The sequence below is a fragment of the Schistocerca gregaria genome, chromosome 3 (genome assembly GCF_023897955.1).
Source record: "Schistocerca gregaria isolate iqSchGreg1 chromosome 3, iqSchGreg1.2, whole genome shotgun sequence".
Lineage (NCBI taxonomy): Eukaryota > Metazoa > Arthropoda > Insecta > Orthoptera > Acrididae > Schistocerca > Schistocerca gregaria.
Genome location: NC_064922.1, coordinates 934,951,268 through 934,971,282, shown reverse-complemented (window position 1 = coordinate 934,971,282; position 20,015 = coordinate 934,951,268). Strand labels below are relative to the sequence as shown.

The 20,015-nt window shown below is 46.3% G+C and overlaps 1 protein-coding gene across 1 annotated transcript in view; it reads left to right on the top strand.

The window, feature by feature from the left end:
• The window catches only part of LOC126355824 (rho guanine nucleotide exchange factor 10), a 483,616-nt gene that overhangs the window by 6,737 nt on the left and 456,864 nt on the right, over window positions 1-20,015 (top strand). The window contains exon 2 of the mRNA XM_050006270.1: window positions 1,430-1,775. Within this exon, the coding sequence (XP_049862227.1) occupies window positions 1,430-1,775 (346 nt within the window). The remainder of the gene's footprint in view (window positions 1-1,429; window positions 1,776-20,015) is intronic.

Here is a 20,015-nt window from a genome sequence, read left to right as displayed (position 1 = left end):
GATATTCAAAACAAACCAATTTTTAAATCTAAAACACGGAAGAACGTAAAGAGGAGTTCCAGATCTTAGTAAATTGTGAATCGGATATAATTAACCTAAGTTACATACAGATTAAATGGAATCACCTCCTGCTTTCCTGTACACTAGAAAGGAAAAGGTACATGAAGCTGAACCAGTCCCAGCAGATGTTTCAAAACAAAAGCATAACGAAAAGCTTACGTCAGTTAACTTCGTCCGAACAGGCCACTAAAGGCCCAACGGTAGCGACCGGCCTCCGTGTCTTCAGGCGACAGATGTCATTGGATGCGAATGTGGAGGGTTATGTGTTCAACACGTCGTTCACACGATCGTTCTGTTTTCCTGACCGGAACCGCTACTTCTCAGTCGAATAGCTCCTCATCTCGCCTTGCAAGGTCTGAGTGCACCCCACATGCCGAGAGCGCTCGGTAGACTCGGGCTGTCTCCCATCCAAGCGCTAGCCAAGCTCAGCAGCGCTTAACGTCGGTGATTTGACGGGAACCGGTGTTGCCAGTGCAGCAAGGCCGTTGACGAAAAGTTTACAAAGAGGTTACAATTGTTTACATCATATCAGATCTTGGGAACCTGTCACTTGTCTTTTATACTGTTCTGCCCGGCGAAAAAATCGGAGCACGTAATATGCGAATATATTCCTGTTCATATTTACAAGAATGTGATTGAAAAATGGGGTACCAGCTATCTCATTCTACCTTCCTCAGCGCCTTTTAAAATTTCCCGAAAATTTTGGGATTCGAGCATATTGGGGCTTTATTTTATTTTATTTTAGATGCATCTCACCTCAAACTCTGTGCTGTAGGCCCCTATAGATCTGAGTATCATACTTCTCTGGACCCTTCTCACTGTCATGGCGGGCACAACCCTCGTGAGCCTGTGCGGCCAGACTCCCGAGACGTAATCCACTACTGAGGTTAGGATGCTGTTATGGTAAAGTTAAATCAGGTGTGGTGGGAGATGGAATCTTTTATGTCCGATGGAGATGAGATTGTTTAGTGTTTAAATTGCTTTCTGGGTTACGGTGTCAATGTGTTTCCCGTAGTTCCACGTTTCGTCAATGATGATTCCCAAGTACCGTGTCTCACGTCTCCGAAGAACCGCCATTGGAATATATCTAGCAAACGATTGCTGACGTAGGTTGTAAGTGTTACTCTGAGATGGAGACGTTGGTAGAGGAGAAGAATTCGTGGCGGGCCGCATCAAACCAGTCAGAAGACTGATGACTCAAAGTAAGGTGGCGCACGTTGTCGCATTAGATGAGAACGATCTTTGGACCTTCAACCCAACCAACGACTGGCGCTCGCCGTGCTCTGCTGGCGGCCGTGGCCTGTCCATATCGGCTGTCCTGCCCTACGGCCGCTGGCTGGCTGGCTGACTGGTGTGTGTCGCTTGGCAGGTGCGGCGCGTGGAGCACGGCCACAAGCGAGTGCTGGGCGAGCTGAACCTGTCGGTGGAGGCGATGCTGATGCCGCCGTCGGTGGCGCCGCCGGCCGACCTGCTGGACGAGCTGCTGGCCGTCGGGCCCACCGACGACCTGCTGACGCCCGCCTCGCCCACGCACTCGCAGGCGCACGAGCTGGACTCGGGGCTGGGCTCCTACTACAGCGGCGCCTCCTCGTCGCGCTCCTCCGCCTCCTTCCCCCGGCCGCAGCAGCCCCCGCCGCCCCCGCAGCAGCAGCAGCAGGGCGGCTTCTGGAAGCGCCGCGGCTGGAAGCGCATCGCAGGGCTCGCCGCCGGAAAGAGTGAGTACCACCGGGCTGTCCGTATTACAGGGGGAGACGGTGGGAATCGGAAAATTACACCCACTCTGCACTTTTTATAACTGGGAGACAGTTACGTTACATGAAGATAGTAACTGTTCTCGAATGAACAGATACCATTGATGACCGTGTAGCTTCTCTAGAATAAATGATAATTAATTGAAACCCTCAGCTGCCGACAGGTGGTGTTGACATACCTTGATGGGGACAGCTGAAAATGTGTACCTCAACCAGGACTCGAACCTGGGATCTCCTGCTTACATTGCAGACGCTCTATCCATCTGAGCCACCGAGGGCACAGATGAATAGCGCGATTACAGGAACTTATTCCTTGCACGCTTATCGTGATACCCACATTCCCTACTGTCAACAGTCTGCATACGTAATGTTCCTTATAGATACTTTGCGTGCGCATCCACTCGTTACTCTCGCCCGCTTAAGCTGACGATTCCCGTAAGAGATCGGGCAACCTGTGCGCCCTCGCACGGACGAAAGTGTCTATTAGGTACATTCTGTATGTAGATAGATGGTGGACAGTTCGGAATGTGGATCTCACGGGAAACTTGCAAGAGATACATCCCTGCAGGCGAGCTATTCATCTGTGTCCTCGGTGGCTGAGATGGACAGAGCGTCTGCCATGTAAGCAGGAGATCCCGGGTTCGAGTCCTGGTTGAGGTACACATTTGCAGCTGTCCCCATCAAGATATGTCTACAACACCTGTCGGCAGCTGAGGGTTTCAATTAATTATCAGTTACGTTACAGTTTTCGTATGTCCAATCTTTTGATTGGAGATCTGGGCGGCTTGGGCCATTCACTTGTGTAAGAAAATGAAACACATACAGCCATCCTTATGATGTCATATATTGTAACACTACTAGTTTCGGTGCTTCAGTGCACCATCACGGGACTTAGCTGACGCCGAGGGGGTTAACACGATCCGTGTACACGACGCACGAGTGCCCAACATCTATAACTGGTGTTTCCAGACTACCTGTAACCGCAATGATGTCGTTCCAACCACCAACTATAGTTGCCAACTGATGCGTCGTCAACAAGGATGATATTAATCCCCTCAGCATCAGCTAAGACGTGAAGGTGGTCCACTCAAGCACCGAAACTGGTAGCCATACAGTAAATGACATCATACGGACGGCTGTAGGTGTTTCATTTTCTTACATAGTTACATGTTAGAGAGCATCCACACTCAATTACTTGTCAGTTTCAAAGAGCGTTCAGCCACTGCATTATATGAGATGCTCGAAGTACCCGCTGTTGGCAGCAACGCTGCGCTATTGAGGCTTTCACTCATGTATCTAAACTGCATTTTGAGTGTGATATCTAAATAATGTAAAGTAAAGTGACTAATATAAGCATCATTACATCTAAGGAACACGCCATACGGGGAGGCGAGGCTAGTAGTTAAAAGTTCCGAGGCTTCCTTCCCGCCTATGGTACTGGTCATGCACTCGAACATACTGCATTTACAACTATATCTAGCTAAAGTAACACAAATAGTGCACTGGCTAAGGTACGAACTGTTTTCTAAAATATCACGCAGCAGGTTTTTAAAAAAGGGGCAATAAATTAAATGTCGCTTTGAGCTGGCCATTACCGCTGTCGTTCTCCCATTGCTACCTACAACGGTCGCTCACAGAAACACAGACACAGTTTCTCGAGGGTTTCTTCCTTCTCAGTGAAACGGTCGTCATGTTCGTGAAATCGTATGGATTCCATGACTAAGAGGGCGTGGTAGCTCTTCTCCACAGCGGAAACCTCTCGTGTCGGCGTTGTACTGTGTGTTCGGTCTCACACAGCGCGTGCTCCGCCACGGCCGATTCGCTCACCTTTCCAAGGTAGCAACACCGTTTATATTCGCTTATCCTAAAATTGACAGATCATTTTCCGAGAAAGCTGCACCAGATGTACACGGTATTGTCAAATTCCCAACATTGCGAGTGGACCTGTTTTGTCCTCCCACGATATGACGTCGTTTTTGATCTTCTTGGCCCGCCCGTTTTTAAAAAGTCTTTATTCTCTTTTTGCGCAATATACGACCAGTTCTGTCCATCATCCTGGGGACGTATCCCATGTGTCACTTCGCCGGTTCGCCGGATGTTAGGTTTCGTGACGTCCTATGCAACTGGTAGAGTAGCCATTGCTCCTCATAAGCAGTCTCCAGGCCGAAGTGCTGTGGCTCACATATTCGTCTTGTGCCTATTAATCATTCCTCCTCTCTGACTCGGGGATGATTTGACAGTTTCTGCACTTACTTGTTCGCGTTTGTCGGTTGTTGGTACACGCAGTGGCCCAGATTCTTACGAACCCTTCTAACCAGCATCTGGGATAGGTAGCTTTATGCTCCACTTCTATTTCCAATGTCAATTTAATGTTTGCAGCACGCCACCGGCAATGGAGATCGATCCGTCGTCAGTAGCATCTAGCCGTGATCGTGAAACGGCAGGAAAATCATTAAGTAAATATCGGCCACACATTTATAGACAAACAGGCGACCGAACGTTCGAATAACCCTGGGTTCGGTGTGGGGCAGCGCTGAGTTGGGTAGACTGCTGTGGCCTATTGTAAGTCCACGGTATTGGTGACAAGTTGAGAAAATTGTCCCCAAACACATGTGCTACTAAACGCCACTCTTTCCTACGCATGTACCCCGACATCAGTATGGGATACGATCACCATGCACACGTACACAGGCCGCACAACGGGTTGCCATACTCTGGATCAGGTGGCCGACCAGCTGCTGGGGTATAAAGGCTCCCATTCTTGCACCAGTGCCTGTCGGAGTTCCTGAAGTGTTGTAGGGGTTTGAAGACGTGCAGCGATACGTCAACCGAGGGCATCCCAAACATGCTCGGTGGTGTTTAGGTCTGGAGAACAGGCAGGCCGCTCCATTCGCCTGATACCTTCTGATTCAAGGTACTCCTCCACGACGGCAGCTGTGTGGGGCCGTGCCTTAGCATCCATCAGGAGGAAGGTGGGACCCACTGCACCCCTGAAAAGGCGGACATGCTGGTGCAAAATGACGTCCCGATACACCTGACCTGTTACAGTTCCTCTGTCAAAGACATGCAGGGGTGTACGTGCACCAATCATAATCCCACCCCACGCCATCAAACCACGACCTCCGTACAGGTCCCATTCAAGGAGATTAAGGGGTTCGTATCTGGTTCCTGGTTCACGCCATATGAACACCCGGCGCGAATCACTGTTCAGACTATACCTGGACTCGTCCGTGAACATAACCTGGGACCATGTACTGTGTTCTTGACTGCTGGCTTTATGGCCTCTCCTGTGATCAGGGATCAGTGGAATGCACGTTGCAGGTCTCCAGACGAATAAAACATGTCTGTTGAGTCGTCTGTAGTCTGTGTCTTGAGACAACTGATCCAGTGGCTGCGGTAAGGTCCCGAGGAAGGCTACCTGCAGTACTCCGTGGCCGTCTGCGGACACTGATGGTGAGATATCGGTCTTCTTGTGGTGTTGCACACTATGGGCGTCCCGTTCTGTAGCGCCTGGAGTTGTTTGCTGTCTGCTGGAATCGTTGCCATAATCTTCACATCACACTTTGTGGCACACGGAGGGCCCGTGCTACGACCTCCTGTGTTTGACCAGCCTCCAGTCGCCCTAGTATTCTACCCCTCATAACGTCATCAGTACATGTTCCTTGAGCCACTTTCAACACACAGTCAGCATTAGCACGTCTGAAAACGTCTGCACACTTAGTCGCTGCACCGTAGTCTGACATGCACCAACACACTTCTGCGTATCTGGTCTGCTGCCAGCGCCATCGTGCGACGTCCGCAGATCAAATGCACCGCATGGTCATACCCCGAGGTGATTTAAAACCGCAATCCGGCCACTAGAGCGTTGTTTCACCATGTATCAGCATTATCCTTAATTTATGTGCATGGGTGTATATATAATTTGACATTAAATGTCGTACATTTCTCGAAAAGACCTTGAAAAGAGTTAGAGATACTCGAGCACAGAGGCGATCCATTCGCGAGTGGAACAGGGAGAGGGGAGGGGGGAATGGCGCTGGTACACAAATATACCCTCCGCCATACACCTTAAGATTGCCAGCGGAGTATAGATGTAGATGAGCAACTGCGTGAAAATGCTTTGTTTTGTGCAGTATATATATGTCCAAGAGCCAGTTATTTTTGTCTGGCATATACGAGTTAAAAACAGGTACAATATGCAGTGATATGATTATTTTCATCGAAGTATTCGGTCTCAGGGACTCCAGAAACATGGCACTTTGGTCTATGATTTTCACCGCAGGTAGTGTGGCGGAAGGCGTGCCGCTAGTTTTGCCTGCCAGCTGCAGCACTACTCCGCCCTGCCCGTCACACGCCGCCGCCCCCCCCCCCCCCCCCGTACCGTCTCACGCCGAAGGGAGTTGCGACACAGGAAGTAAAAGGCCCGTGGCGCGGCCGGAGTGAGTGCCTTGCAAAAATGCGCGGAGCTTTCCGAAGCCAGGCTCAGAGCTGTGTCTCACCTCTGCCTGCTCACCTGTGCGAACCACTTCGTAACGGAAAAGCTGCGGGCGCGGGCTGCAAGAAACGCTGTATTGGTGTCCTGCAGGCAGCCCGTGTTCATTGCCCAGTGTTATGCGAAGCACAATTAATGTCAAATTTGTGCGGAAGTGTTTGCGCAAGAGTTTAATGTAGAAGTTTTTTGGCAAAATCTCCAGGAAAATCTGCAGTGCAAAATATAGTGGCAAATGGCGAGTGATGGGCTCTTTAGCGAGTAATTTCCATCATCTTCAGAGATGTTCGTTAGCAGGGCTCAGTTCCGCGTCAGTTCTAATGGAAAAACTTTCCGAGTGTGTTTTATTTCGTCCGTCCTGCACAACGGGAGCGGATCGCATTTAAACTGCATGTTGATTGTCACGACTGGCTCAGAACTCATAATGGCCAAAATAAAATCGCTTGCTGCTACCCAGTTCGGGCAGTTACTGACTTCCTGAATTTTTCTAAAATGTGAAGACAGCTTGCTGAAACTTCTTGGCTGAGTAGAACTGTTTGCTGGAGCGGGACTCAAACCTCAGATCTGCGCCTTCGCAGGCGACTGCTCCGCCGACTAAGCCATCCAGGCAGGATTCACGACCTGCCGTCGCAGCTTTACTTCCACAAGTGCCTCGTCCCCTACCCTCCAGACTTCACAACTTTGAGAGACTAGCAATCCTGGAAGAAAGGTCCCACGTTTTAGTCCAGCTAGTGCCGGTCCTGCACAAAGTTTCAATCTGCCGCGAAGTTCCAGTAAGATAAAAAATAAGTTAAATATATTTTAATCTGATTATATATATATATATATATATATATATATATATATATATAGTTCATTACTAGAATGTCGTGTTCCCAGTTTGGCACAGCTTTGCGACAGGAAACACGAAAGCGGCCGAAGACGTCCGCCTTCTGGTCGGCTCCTGATAGTTGTCAGAAGGAGGCTAGTTTTTGATTAAGCAAAGACTTCTGTTATTTGGAAAAGAAGAACCCGGATTGCTTTACGTAATCAGTATGAATTTTATAATTACCTAAGGGACCTTTAACAATGAACAATAAAAAATTGAATTTGCAAATCAAATCATTAATAAACGGGGCAGCTATGAGTTGTGTAGAAGACAAGGAGCGGCCTTATGTCGACGACCAGGATGCGGCAGTATGCTCTGCCGTAGTAAAGACTGTTTGGCATTTATAAAAATAATATGACATGGGGGCAAGAAAAAGGAAGAGAATAGAATAAGAAATCTGGTAAACACTAAATATATTCAAATAATCCTCACAAGCAATTAGGGCTTATTTATAAACAGTATAACTTACATAAGTAATTTTCTAACTGTATGATGCGATCAGATTTCAGCCAGTCCTGTGCTAACTTCTTGGTTCACGTTTTTGTCACAAATTACAGTCATTACTTTTCTCCTCCTCTCGAGGCAATTCTTTTACCGTTCAGCACAACAACAACTTGCCGGTTTACAGTATCGAACATAAATTACTTAAATTTTATTAATTAATAACTGTTGTCTGCACGCTAGCAAGACCGCTCACTTTTATGGCTTAAAGGCGACTTTCTTTACGCTTTCACATCACAAGTGGAAGTACGATGAAGTCTGAAGATATACAAAGGTCTTTACTGTCATCTTCTATTTAGATCGAAGCGGAACGTTCAGTTCAACTTCTGTTAAAATGTTTCTTTGACCGCGCAGTCGATGTATTAGCGTCCGCGCTAGATGCGAGTCTTTATAGTTACGTAAATTGTATAAAACAAATGCTTTTCGAAGACTAGGTCTCATTTAATATACAGATACGTGAATGCATTCCAAGGGTACTCACAGCTTTCATACGACGGAAATCCTAATAATATTACAAGAATCAAACTTCATTCTAGAAGGTCGCAAAGAATGTTTCTCTATGTATATAACTGTACCCGTAGGAATTTTTTGTAACTGACGTTTCTACGACTTATACGAGGTCCTTAAAAAATTCCTAAGCCTGGCGTTATCGGCCCCTTGCACCGTGGACAGCTTTCTTATTTGTATATTTGAATTGACTTACACAACCCCATTAACAATCTTCACTTGAACAAAATTGATACTAGACAATTTACAATGATGACCAAAAACATCAAAACAAGGGGAAGTGAAAAATTAGTACTCCGGTCACGACATGGCACTAACTCCATGAATGTAACGAGTAACTAAACTTTCATACCAAATTTGTGCTTCGCAGGTTTAATCTTTAACTGATGTCTGTGTCAATCACACATCGATAAAATGCTAATAACTCGCGAAATGTTGCTCACAGTAGGATGAAACTCCGTCTCCTGATCTGTATACACAGCTTTGAGCATACAGATTCAATCAAAGTAATAGGTCACCATAGAACACATTTTCAATAGCTTCAGTATCTTTAACATCAGAGGGGTGAGCAGTTACACCATGCCTCCTTCGCATTGAGATACGGAAGTCACTGTCTCATTCTTGCAACGTCGCTCATCGCTCGATCAGGGCCGCAGAGATGGCTGTCCGACTTGTGCGCCAGCTTGTTCGCCCGCAGAACACGTCAGTCTTCGTATACTTCCAAGAAAACAATGCGTCGTGCGATCGCTTTCGAATATTGTCAAACTGTATTGCGGAACACTCGACGGACAGTAAGGTACTTGAGTGGTACTCCCTTCTCCTCCCTACCTCCCCCTCCTCCGCAAGGTCACGTGCCCAATCCTATTCTGGCCGAACACACCACACCTAGAATTTACGGTTATCACCTCAGATGTAACTATTGCATGGGGAAGAGGGTGTACGACGGAAGCGGCCACGGCCTGTTTTAAGGAATACACGTCTGCATAGATACTCCTCAAGCCCACCGTACGGTACGTGGCGGAGGGTACCCTGAACCACTGTTTGTCATTTCCTTTCCTGTTCCACTAGTAAACAGAGCGAGGGAAAACATGACTGTCTGTATGCCTCCGCATGGACACCAATTACGCGCAATACGAGGTGTGACAATAAAGTAGTGAGGGTGATGTGAAAAAAAAAGTTGCTTACCGTTTTAGTCAAGTTTAGTGCTGTCTCCTTCGAAGTAGTTCCCTTCTGATTGCACACAAGATTTCCAGCGCTTCTGCCATTGATGGTAACATTTCTGGAACTCATGTTCTGTAATATCCTCCAAGACCCTCGTCACAGTTTTTTGGACATCTTGTGTTGTTTGAAAATGGTGTCCCTTGACCGCCGTTTTGACTCTTGGAAATAGAAAAAAATCGCACGGAGCGATATCTGGTGAATAAGGTGGCTCTGGTGGTACTGAAGTTTGTTTTGGGATTAAAAATGGCTGAACTGACAGAGCAGTATGGGATGGCGCATTATCGTGATGCAGAATCCAATTATCAGCAATGTTGGCACGGACATGAAGAACTCTTAACGAAGGCTTTCTAAAATTTCTTTGTAGTAATATTAATTAACTGTTTGTCCAGGAGGCACCCACTCTTTATGAACAATTCGGAATTATCCGGCAGCAGTGGTTTCGCGGTTCTAGGCGCTCAGTCCGGAACCGCGCGACTGCTACGGTCGCAGGTTCGAATCCTGCCTCGGGCATGGATGTGTGTGATGTCCTTAGGTTAGTTAGGTTTCAGTAGTTCTAAGTTCTATGGGACTAATGACCACAGATGTTAAGTCCCATAGAGCTCAGAGCCATTTGAACCACTTGAACCTTGGAATTAAAGAATCACACAAGCATGCATTTAACTTTGACATGCGATGTTTTTTTGGTCTGGGTAATCCCTCTGAGCTCCATTGCGAACTTTGGCGTTTTGTCTCTGGATCGTACTAAAAAAAATAATTTTCATCACCGGTGATAACACGGCTCAACAATTCTCCATTGATTTCCGTTTGCTCTAACCGATCGGCTGCCACATTTTTCCGTGTTTCTCGCTGTTGTGGTGTGAGATCATGTTATTATTAGACCAACCGTTGCTCGATTGATGTTCATTTCTTCTGCAATCATTTTCACGGATACTCTTCGATCAGATCGCACGAGTTCACGCACCCTGGCCAAGTTTAGATCAGTCTGTGACACTGATGGTCGTCCACTGCGGTCTTCGTCTTCGACATTCGTTCTGCCTTCACTAAACATTTTATGCGATCGAAAAACTTGAGCTTTTGACATAACCTCCTCACCAAAAGCCTTCTGAAGCTTACCGTAAATTGTCGTCGCGTTTTCACCCAATTTAACGCGAAAAGAAATGGCATAGCTTTGCGCAGTATTATGCAGTCCCATTTCCGTGACGAGAGACACAAACACGTGTTAACTTATTACAGCACAACTCACGACTGAGCAGTTGCATCGGTGTGCCGCTTGGACTAAAGCAGCTTATAGACCAAGGTCAAAGATATTGTGCCTACACAAGCCTGCAGGGTTGCCACATCTCTCAAAGAAAATCAGTGTCATTACTTTATTGTCGCGCCTCGTATATTTTGGGAGCAGTAAAATCATTCGGCAGTCAGTCAGATTCAAATGCCGGTTCTTTACATTTTCTGAATAGTTTTTCTCGATAAGAGCGTCGCCTTCCTTCCAGCGATTACCATTTCACTTTCTGAAGCATCGTACGTGTTGTTCGAATATACCGGTAACAAATCTAGCAGTCCCCCTTTTGAATAGATACCCTCCATCAATCCGACCTGGTACGATCCCAAACACTCGAGCAGAATTCAAGAACAGGTCGCACCAGCGTCTTATATGTGGTCTCCTTTACAGATAAACCAGACTTTCCTAAAAATGTTCCAATACGCCAAAGTCGACCATTCACCGTCCATGACATTGTCCTCACGTGCTCATTCCGTATTGTATTCCTTTGCAGTGTTACGCCCAGATATTTAAACGACGTGACTATGTCGAGCAGTACACTACTAATGCTGTACCCGAACATTACAGGTTTTTTTTCCCCTACTCCTCCGCCTTTACTTGCATTTTCCCACATTTAGAGCTAGCTTCCATTAGTAACATCAGATAGAAACTTTGTCTAGGTCATGTTGTATCTTCCTACACATACTCAACTTCGACATCTTTCCGTACACCACAGCTTCATCATCAAACAACTACGAATTGCTGCCCACTGCGTCCGCCAAAACACTCGTCATCAAGACAATGTGCCGGTTTCTGTCTTCGAGCCACTCACATATCTGTGAACTTATTTACGCTCGTATCTTCGTTAGCAGCTTTCAGTGGGGCACCGATAAATATGGAATCTGCCTGTTGTCCTTCATCCATAATTCGCAGCGTATCTGAGACGCCCTGCTAAACCCGCAGGACAGGACAAGTAGTAGGAACTTTGGAAGGGACCAGAATGAGAGGCTGTCAGCTACACTCCAAACATAACACTTTAGTTAGTCGTGCAAACGTTACAGCGCAACTTCTAAGCTTGACTATCAACAGAAAACGTCTTTAATTCTAAAACGGCTGAGGGCCCATGGATTAAATACAACTGCTATATATATATATATATATATATATATATATATATATATATATATATATATATATATATATATGCAGAAGGCTCTAGGCTTTAGCCTTAAATAGTATTTAAGGCCAAGCAATGTAAGACTTGAGTAGTCAGATTAAGTTTTTTTTTAAAGCGGCTGATGGCCGATAAATTTAAAACAACATAACTACAATAACCTTTCTATAGGCAGAAGGCCCGAGCTGTATGACCAATAAGAAACCTTACTCCAAAACGGCTGAAGGCCTTTGTAAAAAAAAAAAAAATTCTAAGGCAGAAGGCGCAAAGCTTTTAACCTTGAGTAGTATTTAAGCCCAAGTGATATATGACTTGATTAATAAGAATCCAAAATTTTAAAGCGGCTGAAGGCCCATAATAAGAAAAACGATACAGCTTCAGTAAATTTACAACTGGCAGAAAGCCCGCAGCTTTATCATCCAAAAGGTAATACTTCATAAGTAAGATCCTTAAAACTTAAAGCGGCTGGAGGCCGATGCTTTAAAACAATACAAAAAATTTTCAAGAGACCGAAGGCCCAAGCTTTATCTTCGGACAATGTAAGACTTGCCACATTTAGAGAAACTTGCTTTTAAAACGGGTGAAAGCCTTTGATTTTAAAAACTGAATTACAAGCATACAAATTCCAACCATCGGCTATGAGCGATTAAAAATACACAATTAAACGCCAACAAGAAAGGCAGTAAAGGCAACGGCGCTCGGAAGTTTCCAGGGAGGCTCGGTCTCCCCTTGAAATCTTAACCTTCGCTTGGGTGAGACAAGAAGTCGGCCCATCTATACTCGATCCGCAGGCAACACAACCAAGGGACAGTCAGGGACCCACCGACGAGACGATTTGCTAACCACCGACCAGTATACGAGAATTCCAAAGCCAAAACTTTACAGACGTAGCCGCCAACAGCCAAAAATACATTAAGCTGTCGAAAAGTAGACACCATGTTGGACAGCGACAACAGGTGAGGAAAGGACTGTGCCTGAATTTACGTCAGCGACCAGGGCAGGTAACCGGAACACTAGCGGCGACAAGGCAGAAAATTCCGCTGGTGCTCTTGAATTTCAAACCGACAAATATAGTTAATTCCACGACCCGCCACATTAGCCGAGAGCGCTAATGCGCTGCTTCGTGGACTCGGGTAGTCGTGCCGGCCCCAGTTCGAATCCGCCCAGCGGATTAATGATGCCGGTCGGTGTGTTGGCCAGCCTGGATGTGGTTTTTAGGCGGTTTTCCACATCCCCCTAGGTGAATACCGGGCCGGTCCCCACGCCCCGCCTCAGTTACGCAGCTCGCAGACATTTGAACACTTTCGCATTATTCCACGGATTACACTAGTCACAGACATTTGGAGTACACTAATTCCGTCCTGGGTAGTACGGGGTGGCGGCACTAAGGACATCCGGCAACCCCGTAATCTAACATTGCCAAAGCCGATTAACCATGCTGACCCTGCGTACCTGCGGGACAAAGGCACAAGCGAAAGACATATAGTTAATTCCACCACACAGTGGCTAAATCCTCACCAGCTCGAACACTTGCTATTGCTCCCAGAAATACGGCCAACAGTGAACCACCAAGCAAGTGGACAACGTGAACAGAAGTGGCTTCGGTAATTAAATCACCACTCAACTTTCATGTCCGTGGTCGGTGAGCCACGAAACCCGTAGCCCTCGTAACAGTCCCCACACCCTCCGACACTGTATAGAGGCCACCAGAGTGCTCAGCCGACTGCGCCAACTCGCTGATCCGCTCCAACCGACCGACTTACTGCCAGTACGCCGACAACATTTAAATCAAGTTCTCAGTGGAAATTACACCAAGTAAACACACAGTTTGACAAACACTTCTATGAAGACTTGAACGACACCCAGCAGTGGCTGTGCAGTCACGAAGACAAATCGGGAGTCGATACTCACACAGAGCCAACCCATAAGCGATCGGCGAGCCAATTCTCGTCGTGCAGTAGGACGACCGACCGACGATCCACGAAGGCCGTCCCCGGCTCAAGTGACGCGTGGCGGCAACGGTCGGGCGAGCCGTGGACGTCCAGGCCTCACTTGCTGCTCCAACACGACTGAACTAGTGCCGCGTTCCAACTCGCTGACGGGCAGGTCCGAACTGCCCTCCTGGCACGTTCCAACTGACGCCACGACAGACGACTACCGGGGAGTAATAGCAGTGCAGCAAAGATAACACGTGAGGGCTACATCAATAGCGCTGCTGCTGCTGCTGCTGCTGCTGACGGGCAGACAAAGCAGCAACTCAGTGACAACAGAAATTGAAACTAGACTACTGGCCATTAAAATTGCTACACCAAGAAGAAATGCAGATGATAAACGGGTATTAACTGGACGAATATATTAGACGACAACTGACATGCGATTACATTTTTCCCGCAATGTGGGTGCATAGATCCTGAGAAATCAGTACCCAGAACAGCAACCTCTGGCCGTAATAACAGCCGTGATATACCTGGGCATTGAGTCAAACAGAGCTTGGATGGCGTTTACAGGTACAGCTGCCCATGCAGCTTCAACACGATACCACAGCTCATCAAGAGTAGTGACTGGCGTATTGTGACGTGCCACTTGCTCGGCCACCATTGACCAGACGTTTTCAGTTGGTGAGAGATCTGGAGAATGCGCTGGCCGGGGCAGCAGTAGAACATTTTCTGTATCCAGAAAGGCCTGTACAGGACCTGCAACATGTGGTCGTGCATTATCCTGCCGGAATGTAGGGTTTTCCAGGGATCGAATGAAGGGTAGAGAGACGGGTCGTAACACATCTGAAATGTAACGTCGACTGTTCAAAGTGCCGTCAATGCGAACAAGGGGTGACAGAGACGTGTAACCAATGGCACCCCACACCATCAGGCCGGGTGATACGCCAGTATGGCGATGACGAATACACACTTACAATATGCCTTCACCGCGATGTCGCCAAACACGGATGCGATCATCATGATGCTGTAAACAGAACCTGGATTCATCCAAAAAAATGACGTTTTACCATTCGCGCACCCAGGATCGTCGTTGAGTACACCATCGCAGGCGCTCCTGTCTGTGATGCAGCGTCAAGGGTAACCGCAGCCATAGTCTCAGAGCTGATAGTCCATGCTGCTGCAAACGTCGTCGAACTGTTCGTGCAGATGGTTGTCTTGCAAACGTCGCCATCTGTTGACTCAGGGATCGAGACGTGGCTGCACGATCCGTTACAGCGATGCCGATAAGATGTCTGTCATCTCGAATGCTAGTGATACGAGGCCGTTGGGATCCAGCACGGCGTTCCGTATTACCCTGCTGAACCCACCGATTCCATACTCTGCTAACGGTCATTGGATCTCGACCAACGCGAGCACCAGTGTTGCGATACGATAAACCGCAACCGCAATCGCGATAGGCTACAATCCGACCTTTATCAAAGTCGGAAACGCTATGGTACGCATTTCTCCTCCTTACACGAGGAATCGGAACAACGTTTCACCAGGCAACGCCGGTCAACTGCTGTTTGTGTATGAGAAATCGGTTGGAATCTTTCCTCACGTCAGCACGTTGTGGATGTCGCCATCGGCGTCAACCTGGTGTGAGTGCTCTATAAAGCTAATCATTTGCATATCACAGAATCTTTTTCCTGTCGGTTAAATTTTGCGTGTGTAGCACGTCATCGTCGTGGTGTAGCAATTTTGATGGCCAGTGTGTAACATAACGAAGCGGCAACACGAAAAAAAACTGGATTTAAAATAAGAGATGGCACATCTCTAGCCCACGGCTCAGTGGCTCAGTATTATGCGAGTCCCGCGCGAATAATGCGCTAGGGACTCGTCCTGTTGTTAATTTTACTCGATTTAAGGAGCCTGCGGAAAAGCCATAAGGACAATTTTAGATTAAAAGTCCCGTTAGCATCCTCAGAGGATAAAATGGAGTAGGCATCGTCTTGGCCGTACATGAAGCCGTAGGCGTTGTCTTGCCGTCGCAGCGCGGCGTGGGAACCCTTCGTCTGTATGCGCGAGGCGGTAACCGCCTGTACGCGCTCAGCAATTTCGCGGCGCCGGGCGCCGTGCGCCGTTATGCGGCGGAGAGACGAACCGGCCAACTGTGAAGCGCCGAGGCTATTGTTTCAGGAGCTGGCCATCAGCCCCCGCAGGGGAAACTTCAGTACCTGCTCACCTAGCGCAGTCTCGTGCGCGGCTTTAAGCGTTTCCTCCCTCCGCTTTGTCTGAAGTAACGAAAGTTTTCGGAGACGCGATTCAATTTAACTGATTAATTTAAACGACGTGCATGAAACAGGTGTAGAAAACAGTCGTCACGAAAGGACAATACTCAATTTTATGGTGATAACAGAATCTGTTACCCCTCGGGGTTGCTGCTTCGAAAAGAAACTAAGTATGTCCTGTAGAGTGTGCTGTATGAGAATATTGGTAATTTTTTCTACTACACGAGTGAAAATAGTACCGTAGGACCGGCGTCTGACTGGTACTAAAAATCGGCAACGTCATTGATTGGAAATCGATGATCAAATCATCTCAGCATAACTTGCACAAATATTACTGCAAGATACTTTCAATGACAAGTAATATATGTCAAGGCCGCTGTGTCTTTTGTTCAAAGGCAACTTAATGACTGAACACGCAAGCATTCGTCGGTCGTGTTCTTGATGTGGTGCTCACAATGACCGACCTGCGTACTAAAGAGGCTGGCCAGATGTTTAGCGAGTCTACGTTGGTGATCCAATGGTGCTTACGATGCGACGTAGAGGAGTGCACCCCTTACGGATTCGTGTAGTCTGTCCTGGAGTTTATCGGCAAACTGGCCACCGTAGCAGCAGGTAGTGCGATTGTGTGTTTCATAGGTGCGGAAAGAAAACATTCAGAGACTGAATTTGTCCAGTGGTTTCAGATGGTATGAACTCCAACGTCACACATTTTTCAGGAGGGACAGTTTGCTCTCGATTTTTATACACAGAGCAGCAATCATGTAAAAGCAAATTATTTTTTTCATCAGCAAGTTATTTTTTTGCCAGCAAGTGACCAAACGCAGTACTCTTGACATAGTTGCAGTACACTAAACCGCCAGTTTCCCCTCTTTCTTGCTGTGACGTAAATATGGTCTGCTGCTCTTGTAAGATCACGCACACTAGAAAGTATCATAGGGGAGGGGTGGGAGGGGGTGGAGCACCTCGAACTTCTCGCAGCATAATAAATAACTTTGAGCCAATTAACCAGCCAGATAAACAGCCGGCTAAATTGTATACGAATGCGCTAAGGCATTGTTGTTAGTTGGTCTTGATACAACACTTTCTGTACCTCTGATTTCCTCTTCAAATCCGGTTTGGTCGGAGTTGATAACAAATTTCTTACTGAATCATGAGATAAGGTTGTTTATCTCATTTAGAGTTTTTCTGCCGAGCGGTCTAAGGCGCTGCAGTCAGGGACTGTGCGGCTGATCCCGGCGGAGATTCGAGCCCTCCCTCGGGCATGGCTGTGTGTGTGTGTTTGTCCTTAGGATACTTTAGATTAAGTAGTGTGTAAGCTTAGGGACTCATGACCTTAGCAGTTAAGTCCCATGGCATTTCACATACATTTGAACGTTTTAGAGATTTTCTCGTTGATTCTGCCGCTTGCTGTGCATTGTCAAGTTGACACTTTGAAATTTCGCTATTTTGTGTCTTCCAATCCTGTAGCACTGTTGGAAGTTATGCAGCTGCTGCCCTTGAAATCAGTATAAAGTGTGTTGCGTGCAATTTGATGTGCATAACGTAGTAGGCCAGTATCATGCATATCCTGTAAATTGTATCAAGCATCCTTGAAATGCGCAAACATCCGTTTTTGTAACAAGTGCGCCTTTTTTTATTTATTTATTTTTACTATGCTGTGGATGATCTTCCATTTACGTAGCTATTTTTTCTACCCGCTCCGTGGACAACGATTGTTCTTCACTGTGTTTCACCATACGTAGGATTTGTGGATCCTTATCCCTGCCCTACAAGGATGGTGAACTGCACGATTCGACACCTGCTTCAGCAACATTTTCACTTGTTAAGCACGTATCGTCATTATTGTAATCTGCATGCACATAGTCCGCACAGTTGACCGTATACGACATCATACATACCACCGACTCATCTAGCAGAAACATCAATATTTTATTTGGCACGCCTTTCACACTCTGTGAAATTCCTTGTGTTCCTATTTGACAAAATGTCAACTGTTGTCGTAGATATAACGTAGTATTTGCTTTGTTTATCGTTGCCATTGCTCTACTTTACGTCACCACCATTAGCGCCGGCCGCGGTGGCCGTGCGGCTCTAGGCACTTAAGTCCGGAACCGCGTGACTGCTACTGTCGCAGGTTCGAATCCTGCCTCGGACATGGATGTGTGTGATGTCCTTAGGTTAGTTAGGTTTAAGTAGTTCTAGGTTCTAGGGGACTGATGACCTTTGATGTTGAGACCCATAGTGCTCAGAGCCATTTGATCCAACCACCATTAGCAATGTTGAGAGTTGCTCCTTATTAAGCATTTCAGTGACGCTCCTTAGCCTCATACTGTGCTCACCATTGGATACCTACAGCCCTGCCCCCCTGTTGTCAGTAGCAGCCAATATTGTGGTTGCATGGTAGCCAATGTGTGGGGCGCCGAATGGCGTAAACGTCATTGCCTTTTGCGACCTCGCTCGCAAGGGGTTCTTCGTAAGCAGTAGAGCATTGGAAAATTTGAGTAAAACACCAGTACCTTTTGACGGTACGTCACGTAAATATTAACATTTTTATCGGTTGTAAGCAGTGAACAATATTGTGAAGTGTTAAGGGTGAACTAAAAATTATTTGTAAACACTTAACGTATTTTATGAACATAATTAGTATAAAAGATACAGTTAATGTTCTTGAAAAAAAACTGATATGCAGTGATAATTTAAAAATAGCATCTTTATTTAAAACATGTCTATGAAAATAAAAAAGGATCGCTAAGAGACGCGATTGCAAGGTCGAGGAGGAAGGACGTACTTTATGGTACACACACTGTTTTGTTTCGCGATACGGAAGGCAGCCATTGATCGGCTACACATATTTTACTTAAGTTATTCAGTATTCTGCTAAAATAAACTAATTTTTGTTATCACAAAATGAATTTCTTTGTAATAGTTGTCACCTCAAATGGTCGCAGCGGCTAATTACTTTTAATAAGCATTATTTTTCAGTAATTTGCGCTGCGGGAAGCTAATCTTGCGATGCAGCGTCTGGTCGGCCATTACGCGCCGAAGTATTAACTTCTTTTTCAAAGTGTTAACAGTAACGGTAAATGCGGGAGATTTCAACGGGTTGCAGCGGATAATTTAACGTTAAAGTTCATTTTTTTAAATTATACATATTCGATGAGTTCAGCAAGTTTTATCTTGGCCGCTCCACGGCAACAGTCGTAATTCGGTCGACCCTTGCTTTGCAGTCGGTAAGCAGAAATTAACAAAATTACATTCAGTTCAGTTAACGGCAGCTATATTTTAGTCATCACGTTCAAAATCTAAAGTTGGTACATGAATAACAGCGGCCCTTCAAGAACCCGTTTCATATTTACTAAATGTGATAAGAAAAGATAACATCCCTGAGAGAAAGAATCATGCTAATAAATTATACGCGTCACAAACTGTTGTACTTTTTTAATTTTAAAAATCATATCCAGTGGTATGTGTGAGGCGTTCAGAGGACGCAGAATGATTCAAGGAACTTTTGGCATTAATTAAGGAGCACCAGTCTTCTTCTATTTATTCCACTGACAAAATTTTGTAACGAAGTGGTTCCCTACCTACTGCTGTCATACCATCTACAACTAAATCCCATACAACTGGTCTGAAATTTTCCAGAGAATACGATTCATAGCCGTAGTGAGTCAAGCATCTCGCACTCGAAACTAGAAAAAGTAACAGCGCAGACTTCTGCTACTAATAAATACACGACAGGTGTCATAACGTCGCCTGATGCGTGTCTTTGGACGTAGTGTTACTTCGGTGACTTGCGCGTTGATTCATCTGCTTTTTTATTCGAGTAGCTTTTCAGTTGCACTTAAAAGGCTGAGTAGACCCCCCCTTCCAGACATTAAAAAAACAACCGAGCGAGGTGACGCAGTGGTCAGCACACTGGACTTGGATTCGACGGTTCCAACCCGCGTGCGGCCATCCTGATTTAGCTTTTCCGTGGATT